A 12,731-nucleotide genomic window follows, 5' to 3' on the forward strand; every position below is an offset into this window, starting at 1 on the left:
GTACCTGTGCATTCCCTTGGCAATTACACATGTCAAAATGCTTGCTGATCTTGCAGTGAGAACAATTTGAAATGAGTGAAATGGCTGTTTGTTCCGAAACTAGTATATTCCTCAAGTCATTTGTAGAGTCAAACTGGAGAAATGTATAGCTAGGGAGCTAGTTTCTGTTGAATTCAAAAACACTGCATGTCCTCAATTTTGTGTCTGTGCATAATTACTGCGCATTAAAAAAAAAGAAAGTGCTTTCAGGGAGAGAAACTTTCCATTGTTGACAAGCTGAAGGCTGGAGTTCACAGTGGAGGTCATGTGTGTCCTGCTATCTGTTTGCGATGGCAGGGATATTCATAACTAATTTGAGAGCTGTTTTTTTTTTTTTTTACAAGCTGATAGTGGCCAAAGCATTGAAAGGAGCAGCTTGAACCTCGGGGGTGCAGGCGGAGGTTTTACCATGATGTGTCCATCTAAAGTAGACTCATTTAGTTATCGGTGACACACGGATACGAGCCGTTCTGTTCCACTCAATTATCAAAAGGGCAGAACAATAGTGCAGTAACACAGAGATAAGTCAGCACATTTGGTGTCTCATTAAACAAGATAGAGACTAAATAGCTCTTTTACTCATGCTCTGAGTGGTCAGTGTGTCTCGGGGTTTCGTCATTCGAGACAGACTTTGGTTGAAGGGAAAGAGTGTCACCGGGTGTAAGTTCCTCTTCAAAACCAGATAAGTAATTTGATCGCTTGCTTTTGTGCTGAACCAGTAAGAAGTGTTGCAGATAGTTGCCTGGCAACAATACAAATAATTATGTATGCTGGAAATGCTGCACAGAGGATGACTTTGCTTTTCAATCTGTTGATCAACCTGCTATATTTTTATAATTTGATACTAATAAAAGAAATGCACACAAAGAATTTGGCTTCATCTCTCCATCTTTCCATTTCTCCATCCAGGAAGTAAACATTCACAAGAGAGATGAGCCACGGTTTTCCATTTGTCAGTTGTCAAAATAAGAGTACAAAGCGATTAACATGAGTGATTATTTATAGACTTTCAGTTTGATATGTGGTGACATGAGACTCGATACAGCAGTTTATTGGGAGGACCTGAGGGAGAGCTATCTGACGGAGCAGTAAACAAGGATCATTCTTCACCTTTAAAGAGCAATTTCTGTAACTGACCCAATCTCACATATGCACTAATGTAATGGGGACTCCTTATTAACTTTATTAGGTTTGGAAAAGAAAGTGAAGGAGAAAAAAGATGTGAATGGCAGGTCATGCTTGCACATTATCTTTTAATTTTTCTCTTAGCAATATATGTGGTGACATGTTTTTAAGTAAATGCAGCAGAAAATGTTTTAGGTTTTCATGAAGATGTTCTAGTAAACAAAAAAAATAAAAAATACAACTAAGATGTTCGCCAAAAACAGCCCATATAGCCAGATGCAAGTTTTAAAAAAAGCTGATGAATTGGAAAATGTTTTTTTTGCAATAGAATACTATTTGGAGTCAGTGTTTGCAATGAACCAAAAGCAGAAAGACATTAACATGGTTTAGTTTATTTATTACAAATCATATCACCATTGCAACATTTACCAACAGTATTACATACAGCAGTGTTGCATAATGTTTTATATCATGTGGCCGTTCTCAGGGAGGGGGGGGGGGGGGTTGAATAGAAATGCAGAGCTCCATTTTGAGGCTTTTATTTGTAAAACATTTAAAACCATATATACTGTTGGCTATAACATCACAGTTCTGTTCTACTTTGTGTTGGTCTGTCAGGTAAAATCCAAATAACATACATTTTGGCTGTAACATGAAAAAATGTGAACAAGTTTGAACTGGGAACTAGATCTATCTTCTGGGGACACTGTAATAGAAATGTGTGTAATCTATGCTATGACCGGGTAAAAGTCTAGTATTACAAACATTAAATTCAGAAAATCTGCGGCAATTTGCATTGGCTTAGAATACTTTTTCTCTCTGTATTCGAGAGATCTGCATTTAGCACCGCATAGTCTGCCATGAGATACTGACACCGTCTTTTTAACCTCCAGGCTAAGCTGTCATCCAGAGTAAGATAGTAAAAGTGGAAATTCATTCTTCATGGTTTCTGAGCATAAATTCTAAGTCTTGTGCGGGGTAATTAGCTGAAAGTGGAGCCTCATCTTCAGTCAGACTTTGCAATGAACGTGATTGGAAGTATTTTTGTGTGAGTCAGTGAAAAGATCCTGTCATAAGAACTCCTTCTAGTAACCAACAGTGACTCCCGCTGTATCAGTTCCTGTGCTTGTTTACTCCAGAGGAGAGGAAACTAGGGATGGTGGAAGCTGGGCTGCTTGCCCTGTAAAACATCCCACTGTCAAGTGAAAAGAAGCAGCTTGCAACTCTGTGTGTATCAGGTGAACCATGTGGTAGTCTGCACCATCCTAAAGCCATCAGTGGGTGTTGGCATTGACAGGAAGTGGAGCACAAAGGTGAACTGGAGACAGCTAAATTGATACTTGCCAGATTGCCTAGTTGTTGGGTAACACTGGTAACAGTTCAGTCAGAATTTCTTGGTCTATAAAACATATTAAACGTCAGCACAGTCCCTCTAGAAAATATATTTTAAATGTTCAAAATCCCCTCTAAAAATAGCTCCAAATACACTTCAAAAAATACTATGACATACTGAATGTACTGTCAGATAATTAACATGGTATTTTCTATTCTTTCACAGACTGGTAGAAAAGAAAAAGGGGATCCACTGAACTCAGCGATTGACAAAATGACCAAAAAGACCAGGGACCTACGTCGACAGGTGAGTGCACAGGTCTTAAAACCACATGTTTACAGTGTTTGTCTTTTCTGTACATACAATGACAAAACATATATACGACATACACACCTCAATAAATAAAATGCTTATGTGACACATCGTTGTCATAATTAAAAAATGTAAACTCTGATTATTATTACTGAACTGCTCTTGTGTGCTAACGTGCATTTCAGTTGCCAGGTTTGGTGCTTGATTTGGTTTTCCTCCACAGCAAAACAATCTATTACCTTATTTAGTGAAAGATGCAAACTTCCTGTATGGAAGGAGAAAAATGCCACAATCCAATTAATGAGATGTTCTACATACCATGCTGTGGAAAAGTGTTAAAATCCTTTAAGATTTCTTCCGGGTTTTTTTTGTGTATTTTTTATCACACTTACATGTTTCAGATCATCCAACAAATTTTAATATCAGACATATATAATCTGAGTAAATACATAATTAAAATTTTCAATGATTTCCTTTCTCAAAATAAATAAGGAATCCACATTGTGCATGATTGTACCATATAATCAATTTAATTATTAAATTGTGTATTTAAAACAATTTTAACATTTAAAAATGTAGTTGTAATTTTTATTTATTTAATGTTTTTTTTTTATATATCATTATAGGTATGAATATATACATATATGTATTTTTTTTTCTTTCTATCTTTTTTAACTCTGAAGACAGTGAAATCTTTCCGGGTGGAAAAACAGTGATGGCTTTGCTTTTGGGGTATTTGGTAGGGACTGTTTGATGGCCTGGCAGGTGGTCATCACTCTGAAAGGATGCTCTATTGACTCGGGTTGGCTTGACAGAATGGGCGGTGTGTTTAAGGTTTCAGTTAACATGGGAGGGCAAACTCACAATGCACATGCAGGTGTTACATTAAGTTGTGATTCTGTAATTATGTCAAGAAGACGTGTTGAGTTTAGCACATCAGTGTAGAGACACCAGCCCTTCCTAGGGGGAGGAGGGCCGTTGTTCTAAAACTTTTCCGTTCCCATAATCTCCTCAGCGAAAATGGGGAATCATGTTGCAAACAAGCCCAAATGACAGGCAACATTTGTGAAATGGGAGCAGGTAAGACCAAGCATGGCTTGTGACAACACCGCTGGAGACGCGCCATGTTGTTTTCTCTTTCATGCTGATGTGTACACACACGGCACAGTTTGAAGCTGTGTGTTATCCAGGACAAATTTAGTACCTGTCAAGTGTACTGTTCAATCACGCCTCCAATCTGTTTTTGTTGAAAATGTTGCTTCACCATGTCTGGGAAAATTGATGCATGGCAGCATTTACATTTCTAAAAAGTTGAGGAAATTTTTGATTTTTAACATTAACATGTATTTTGCATCTGAAAATGTAAGCTTGGGTGTTAAACCACACTCTTCTGTCTTCCAGCTTGGCACGCTGTTGATCGTGCATTAATCAAAAACAAAAACAGCTTTTATTTAGTCAGGATAAATAATATTAAACAGTTTTTTTTTTCTTTACATGCTGGAGGACATTTACTTTGCTAGACGAAAGTATTCAAATTCCTTGAACTTGTTCATATTTTGCCATTTTACGACCACAATATTCAAGATGCAGTGCATCTTGTGAGTAATTGTGATTTGGAAGGAAAAGAAGCATATGGTTATCAATTTTTTTGTCTGACTGTGTGGGCTACATTTGTACTCATCGCCCGATGTCAGTACTTTGTAGAACCACATTTCATGAAAATACAGCTGCAGGGCTTTCCAGGTGTTTTTCTACCAGTTTCACATACCCAGACTGACATCTTTGCCAAGCATTCTTTACAAACTTGCTGATGTTCATTCAGAAGGGTTAGATGGCACATGTGAACATCAGTGCCCATGTTTTGCCACATATTTTCAATTGGATATAGGTCTGGACTTTGACTGGGCCTCTCTAACAGATGGATGTGTTTTTATCTTAATCATTCTATGTTAAGGGCCGTTTTCATCCCCCACTCAAATCTTGTCCTCTACTTGTCCCTGCTAACATAGAGCATACATAGAGCATGATGCTGCCACCACTGTGGGGATGGTGATTTCAGGGTTATAAAGGAGACTGAAATATATGATTTTAGGTTGATATTTATTAACATTTTACAAAATATCTATCATGTTCCTTCCTCTTCCCAGTTTTGCACTACTTTGTGTTAATACGTCACATAAAATCAATATAAAATTCTGGAGTCTGTACTTGTAAATGTGACAAAATGTGAAAAACGTTAAAGTGGTGTGAATATCTTTGCAAGGTGCTGTAAGTATGTGAAAAGAAAAAAGTAAAACAAGGCTCCTGAAGGCACTGTGTTCTCTTGTTTAGAGTTACATGATAACAGGAGACTGCTTGAATGTGCACCTCAACAGGGCAGCACACTAAAATTTTCATATGCTCACAACAGCCTCCCAAGTGCAACCAACAAAACAGAGCCTGACTGAAAGAAAAAAGAAAACCCATATCCATCTATGAAATTTAATGACCAGACAAGATTACATCTAAACAAAAAGCTTTCATAGGACTTGATTTCCATAAGTTCCCTCTCCTTATGCCTCACCAGTCTTTTAACAGCAGGTGACCCTCCTCTTCCCAGTTGTACATCTGGTACCACCAGCACATACATTTTTTTCAAGATCAGTTCCTTTTCCATTAGGGACACTACAACAAGGATTTAAAATTTAAAAGTAATAAAATAATAAGAATGATTGAATATATTAGTATTTAGGAAAATAGTTCAGAAATAGAAGAATGTGTTCCCTTCAGAAATAGAAAAAGGGATTTTGACAAGAAAATTTCAAATGAAGAAATGGAAGGCATTTAAAAATGTATGAAGGCAATGATAGTTGAAGTGTGAAAGCACAGTCACTTCTAGTCTCGTTTTTCTAGTCTAGTTCTCTATTTTTTATGCTGTTCCAGCACATCCACTCACACACAGACACACACACACACACACACAGACACCTCAGTATGTTTGTAAGGACATGTCATTAAAAGCAAGAACATCCCAGTCCCTTAAACCATCCTTAACCATCACATCTTAATAAGGCACTCATACGCTGACCACTAAATGCACCCATAACTAAGTTGCAGTAAATCCGAGAGCTATGCTATGCCACGCTTTAATAATAATGTAAAATAAAAAAGCACAGTAACAGTCATGGGAGCAAACCGAAAAAAAAAAAAAACAACACAATGTCAAGAGTTCAAAATCCTGCCCGGGGAACCTTGTTGCTTGTCTTAAACTCCTACCATTTTTTGTGTCAGGTTTTGAATAAAAAAAACTGGTTGAACAGCTGGGGAAAAAAGTTTGCGATAATTTCCCATTATCCAGTTTGTGTTACTGTATCTTAATAAGATCCACTCCTTCACATTTATCACTTCCCTTCACAATTCACAATCCTTTACGAAAAACCAAAACAAAGTAAGATAAAACAAGTACACCACAGAAATTAAAAGACTGCTTTCAGGGTAATTTGGATCTAAACTGGTTCTTAAGAGTATTAAGGAGAACAAGTGTTTAGACTATTATGTGCACCATAGCAGCAGTAGGGAAGGGCTTAAGAGCAACAAACATCAGCCAGCTTATCAGGGGTGTCAAACAATATATTCCCTATCTGAACCCATCAAGGCTTTTGATAAAACTACCTACAGCTAAAGTCCTGTATTTGGCTCTGTCTCTTTTTAATTCTGCAATTCTGCAGGATGCCTCCAATGTGTATAGTAAATGTTTTAGTTGTTAAGAGAAGGGCCCTCTGTCCTAAGAGAAAATAAAACTTCATTAGCACATTTAATAACATTCAGAATTTAACGTAACATCAACTGTGCATTGACTTTGGGCTGTCGTAACAGATTAGAGATATTAAATGTCAAAGCAAGCTAATGAGTAAACCTAGCATACGTTAACACATTAATTAACCCATCAACTGAAGCTTGAAAATTAGCCGTCCAAACTGGCAGTTGTTCAGGACACTTTTACAGCTCAGCTGATTTATGAACATAACAAGCCTAAATGGTTTACATCAATAGAATTCTCTAAATTGATCTAAATAATTAATGATTAAAAATGACTACACAGAAATTTAAATTTGCAATCCCAGAACATAAAATATATTACTTTATGTTGTTTGTGAAAAAGACTTTACTAAATAATGTGAATAGTCAGTCAGTCAGTCATTTTCTACCGCTTATTCCATAGTGGGTCGCGGGGGAGCTGGTGCCTAACTCCAGCAGTCTATGGGCGAGAGGCAGGGTACACCCTGGACAGGTCGCCAGTCCGTCGCAGGGCAAAATAATGTGAATAGATTACCCCTTTTTTAGAAGTGTTTGTTGTTTATGAGGAAGCATTCTGTATAATACTTCATCCCTCACACTTTTAGTTTACACACTTCGCTTGCATCAGTGTTCAACATAAATGTATTAATTTGTAAGTCATTGCACTTGAATTAAGACTCTCCCTACATAATGCTTGAGTAGACATGTAAGCATACCTGAGACATGGATATGGAGGATTTTTTTTTTTTAATTGTCAATAAATTTGGCCTTACACAACATATCAAAGATCTGGTCTCATTTAGAGTGGAATATTAAATGCTTCTGATTTTGGCTTCACAAATAAAATTTCAGATGTCTGCAAAAGTCTGGGCTGCAAAATTGATCTGTTATAGAAATACTTAATAATGCTGTGGCTGAAATGTTTTTCTAAAGCTATCTCTAAAAGCAATCAACCAGAGAAATAAAAACCTACCCAGGTGGAGTAATAAGTATATGTTTTCTCTCAATGTTGGCTTCAAAACCTATTTTTTTAAGATAACTCTTTTATTATTTAAATGCAAAACCAATTTGATTATCCATCCTGCTAGATTGAACTGTTACATATTTGCAAGATTTTTTCTTAAGAAACATAGTTATTAGCCTAGTCAGATCTCAGCGCATGGCTTCCCTTATTTGAATGCATTAGTTTCTTCTAGGTGCTTGAGTTTCCTATCACAGTCCAGATAAATGCATGTCTGTTTAATTGTTCATTCTAAATTGAAAATAGGTGTGCCTGTGCATTTGCATTATAATGTTTGTTTGTGTCAGCTCAGTAATGGATTATATGATGTTACCCAGCTCTAACTCAGTAACAGCGACCTGCAACCCCATAAATAAGAAAGCGTGCATTGAAAACTGATGGATTTTAGTAAGCAAAAATGCAAGTATCAAAAACATAATGCCATATTTTCTACAAGTAAAAGGAAGCTTGACTCTTGACTTGATAGCCAAATGTGGAGATACAAAGAGAGAAGAAAGAGAATATATAGCATAACCCTGCTCTACAGCATTAGTGTCAATATTTAAATCTTCTGCTTTTAATTAGTATTCACAAGAACTCCAGTCCAACAAAGCTCTCTGAAATGAGCCATGTGTTGTACCCTCTGTCAACTTGTCTGTAATGAATCTCGTTGTCAAGTAATCTCTTTGGGCCATGTTCTGACTGATGGTTGATTCCTGGATTCCCTATGGCATAACTGCCTCACAAATTCTGGCCCATATGCTGCTTTTGTCTCTTTGTCACTCTCTCTGTTTCTGCTTAAAGATACTGGAATCATTTCAGTTTCTGCCATTAGTTTGTTGATTAGTGCAGCTGTTTTTTAATTGTTAAGGGTTTTCTGTTAAGGAGAAACAGCTGTCCCAAATCTTCTGAGCTGGAACTGTTTCCTGCAGTGTAATTCTACCCACTTTCATATTTTTTTTTTTTCAGTCTTGTTTAACAAAACTGTTTCGTGGCTAATAAAAATGTGATGCTTTTTTTAGAATCCCCCCCACAAAAAAAAAACAAAAAAAACCCAACCTTTACTGAACCATCTTAGAATTGATTAGTACTGCAAAACCAGAGTTATATGACTTAACTTGAAATTTTCATATTTGAGCATACCTTAATGCAGATGATGTTTTTCTCCACTTTTTGGGGCAAAATATTTTTGAAAGCACATAAATTATTTATTTGTTCTTATTCAAATGACTCCATATTGATAAACTCACTCTTAGAGCCCAATTCTGTCTGAAGTCTCTTTGTTATGAAAATACATTTTCCTCCTTACTTTTAGAAAAGTCCTGCTCAAGGCTAACTTGTTTTTTTTTTTAGTAATGTACTATATTTTTTGCTCAATAAATAAAGTCACATTTAAAAAAAAAATCAAAATGATGGTTTGATAGAGACATAAACTCGTATAAAAATATTAAGAATGCTGTTCTTTTCTGACAGAGTACCATTCAGTGATCATTATTTGTTAATGTTTTAACTAAAACCACCTACAACTGCGATAAAAGTACCTGCTGCCGTTTATACACCAACCAGGCATAACATTATAATCACTGAGATGTGAAGTAACAGTACCTGACTGCTCTTTGATCATGACACCTGTCGGTGAGTGGGATATATTAGACAGCAAGCTGACATTATGTCCTCATGGTTAAAATGTAAGAAGTAGAGGAAATAACCATTTGTAAGTATTTGAGGGAGCTTGACTATATTGTGATAGCTACTGATAGGGTCCAGAACGACAGCTCAAGCTAAGCTGTGCACCAATCCATCAGACAAGCCACTGTAGTTAAAACTGAGGTTAATAGAGGTATCAGAATGGACATTTCATCCCAGTTTTTTACTTATGGCACTTGCAGAATAGTCAGGGTGCTCATGCCCTCTGATGTCATCGGCCTCTTTGAGCAGAGCAAAGCACCACAAAACAAAACTGTCTCAGGAATGGTTTACGGTGTTGCCTTGCCCTTCAATTTTCCCAGATCTCAGTCAAATTCATTATTTGTTGGATTTGCTAGAGAAACAAGTCAGATCTATGGAGGCCCTGTAACCTACAGGACTTGAAGGATCCACTGTTACGATGTTGATGCCAATACAACAGCGCTGCTTCTGAAGTCTAAGGGAGTCCATAGTCCCTTCACATAACACATGAAAGTGGGATTAAAGGTCTTTTCCTAGCTATTCTTTCACCATCAAATATATGTAAATGAACAGGAACAGATAACATGAAAAGTTCAGACAAAGATAAATTTCTGAAAAACACATTTTAGAATTGCATTTTGAGTCAGATGGTGAAAATGCTCATTGTTATCATATATGGAAAATTAAGTTGTGTGAAGACAAAACCTCTTTTACTAGCACAGATAGATGTATGGAGAGTTTGTAATATTTTTCATTCATAGAAAAACATGCATTTTGTTTACGTTGCTTGCTTGTTTGTTTTGATAGAAATATGCCAAGATGTTTTGGTGGCAAGTTTTGTGGGAATATTAAAGAATAGCGAATAGCTGAATCAGCCCTCTGCTTTCCAACCCATGGAAAGCAGAGGGTTGGAAAGCAACCCTCTGCTTTCCATGTCTGCTTCCCAACTCAAAGTTAATCAGACAAACATGCTATGAACACACTTACAACACAAACATGATGTCGGAAGGGATGAAGGGCGAGTGACAGATCCACATTAGCAGGAAAAAGGAAGTGCTGTCCTCTAAGCTAGCTGGAAAACAGCTATGTTATCCAGGAAATTTTAAGGCAAACAAGCTAAAAAGTTTGGACCCACTGTTCCACTCATTTTACACATGCAATTCGATTTCCATCTGGTTTGTAGATGGGCTTTGTGCATGCAGTCCAGTTTGTACCTGTTTGTACACACACAAACCTTTGTGTTGTATACACAAATCAGTATTATATATATATATATATATATATATATATATATATATATATATATATATATATATATATAATTGAGCACAGTGATACCATGGTCAGTAAACCATTTACCAGTGGTTTTGGCACTGTGAGCAGGTGCCAGGTTGTGCTGAAAAATGAAATCTTCATCTCCATAAAGCTTTTCAGCAGATGGAAGCATGAAGTGCTCCAAAATCTCCTGATAGCTAGCTGCATTGACCCTGCCCTTGATAAAACACAGTGGACCAACACCGGCAGCTGACACGGCACCCCAGACCATCACTGACTGTGGGTACTTGACACTGGACTTCTGGCATTTTGGCATTTCCTTCTCCCCAGTCTTCCTCCAGACTCTGGCACCTTGATTTCCTAATGACATGCAGAATTTGCTTTCATCCAAAAAAAGTACTTTGGACCACTGAGCAACAGTCCAGTGCTGCTTTTCTGTAGCCCAGGTCAGGCGCTTCTGCCGCTGTTTCTGGTTCAAAAGTGGCTTGACCTGGGGAATGCGGCACCTGTAGCCCATTTCCTGCACACGCCTGTGCACGGTGGCTCTTGATGTTTCTACTCCAGACTCAGTCCACTGCTTCCGCAGGTCCCCCAAGGTCTGGAATCGGCCCTTCTCCACAATCTTCCTCAGGGTCCGGTCACCTCTTCTCGTTGTGCAGCGTTTTCTGCCACACTTTTTCCTTCCCACAGACTTCCCACTGAGGTGCCTTGATACAGCACTCTGGGAACAGCCTATTCGTTCAGAAATTTCTTTCTGTGTCTTACCCTCTTGCTTGAGGGTGTCAATAGTGGCCTTCTGGACAGCAGTCAGGTCGGCAGTCTTACCCATGATTGGGGTTTTGAGTGATGAACCAGGCTGGGAGTTTTAAAGGCCTCAGGAATCTTTTGCAGGTGTTTAGAGTTAACTCGTTGATTCAGATGATTAGGTTCATAGCTCGTTTAGAGACCCTTTTAATGATATGCTAATTTTGTGAGATAGGAATTTTGGGTTTTCATGAGCTGTATGCCACAATCATCTGTATTAAGACAATAAAAGACCTGAAATATTTCAGTTAGTGTGCAATGAATCTAAAATATATGAATGTTAAATTTTCATCATGACATTATGGAAAATAATGAACTTTATCACAATATGCTAATATTTTGAGAAGGACCTGTATTTCTGATCTGTGGAAACAAAAGCTTTGACTCTCGGAATCATTAAAACTCTGGCTGCACATAAATGTGGAATATCAGCCAGTCAAATATGGTGAATATTTGCAGTTTATGCTTCATATACTTTTTGAGAAAAATCAGAACAGTACAGGAGGGCTTTATTCAAGCTCGCTTCAACTGAATTGCTGGGATGAGTTTACCAGCCATTTTACCTGTTCATGGTCAGTCAGTCCCTCTTTCTGCCTTTCCTTTCACCTTTTCCTTCCACACATTGTCCTATGCTCCTTGATAAATATCATATATGAGCGCTATTACTTAATTTTTGATTTGCGCTGGCTGTTTCCCCTCAGCCGTGAGTTCAGCCACTTATATTGTGATTGCTCTTGACATTTTAATAAGAAACCTTCCCAAGCTGACCCTAAAGTACCCACCGCAAAAGTGTTTTGAATCTCAAGTGAAACCTAACAGAAGCTGAAGTGCAACAGTAAACATCCAGAAACCTACAACAGTGTTCTGTTGCAAATTCAGATCCTTCCTTTTTGCGTTTGGAAGAGCTCTGCCGAATTCCAAACAAGTGGAGATGCTGTAGTGTCTGAATCCATGTGTATACTCATGGTAATTCAGACTACATTTCTTAGAATCTTTTGAACACAAATACATTTCTTTGTTTTTGAGTCACATATAACACACATTTGATCATATTGGATGTTGGTAACAGTCTCCCTCAGGCTTCAGCTTTCATGAGAGAGCAGGTTTGTACAAAATACAAACATTTACCCCACTAAAGGTAAGACTAAAATTAATGCTAATCTTATCTGTGAAGATTACATATAGCACCATTGTATCAGTGAGCTTTATAGAGTCTCCTCCATTAAATGTTAAAAATATGCATTTTTAAGCAGTAGTAGGTATTGGTAATACCTGTTTTAAAAAATGTATTATAACAAATATTTAGGGTTTCTTGTTTTTTTAAAACATAACACAGAACATTTAATGCATACTAAAACATTTATTAGTTCTCTTCTGCTTAGATGTCACCTTTAAATT

General features: G+C 37.3%; 1 protein-coding gene across 1 annotated transcript in view; it reads left to right on the forward strand.

Moving 5' to 3' along the window:
- ctnna2 (catenin (cadherin-associated protein), alpha 2) overlaps nucleotides 1-12,731 on the forward strand; it is a 466,961-nt gene that overhangs the window by 293,249 nt on the left and 160,981 nt on the right. Inside the window, exon 8 of the mRNA XM_047366904.1 lies at nucleotides 2,723-2,803. Within this exon, the coding sequence (XP_047222860.1) occupies nucleotides 2,723-2,803 (81 nt within the window). The remainder of the gene's footprint in view (nucleotides 1-2,722; nucleotides 2,804-12,731) is intronic.

Source organism: Girardinichthys multiradiatus, chromosome 5 (genome assembly GCF_021462225.1).
Source record: "Girardinichthys multiradiatus isolate DD_20200921_A chromosome 5, DD_fGirMul_XY1, whole genome shotgun sequence".
NCBI lineage: Eukaryota > Metazoa > Chordata > Actinopteri > Cyprinodontiformes > Goodeidae > Girardinichthys > Girardinichthys multiradiatus.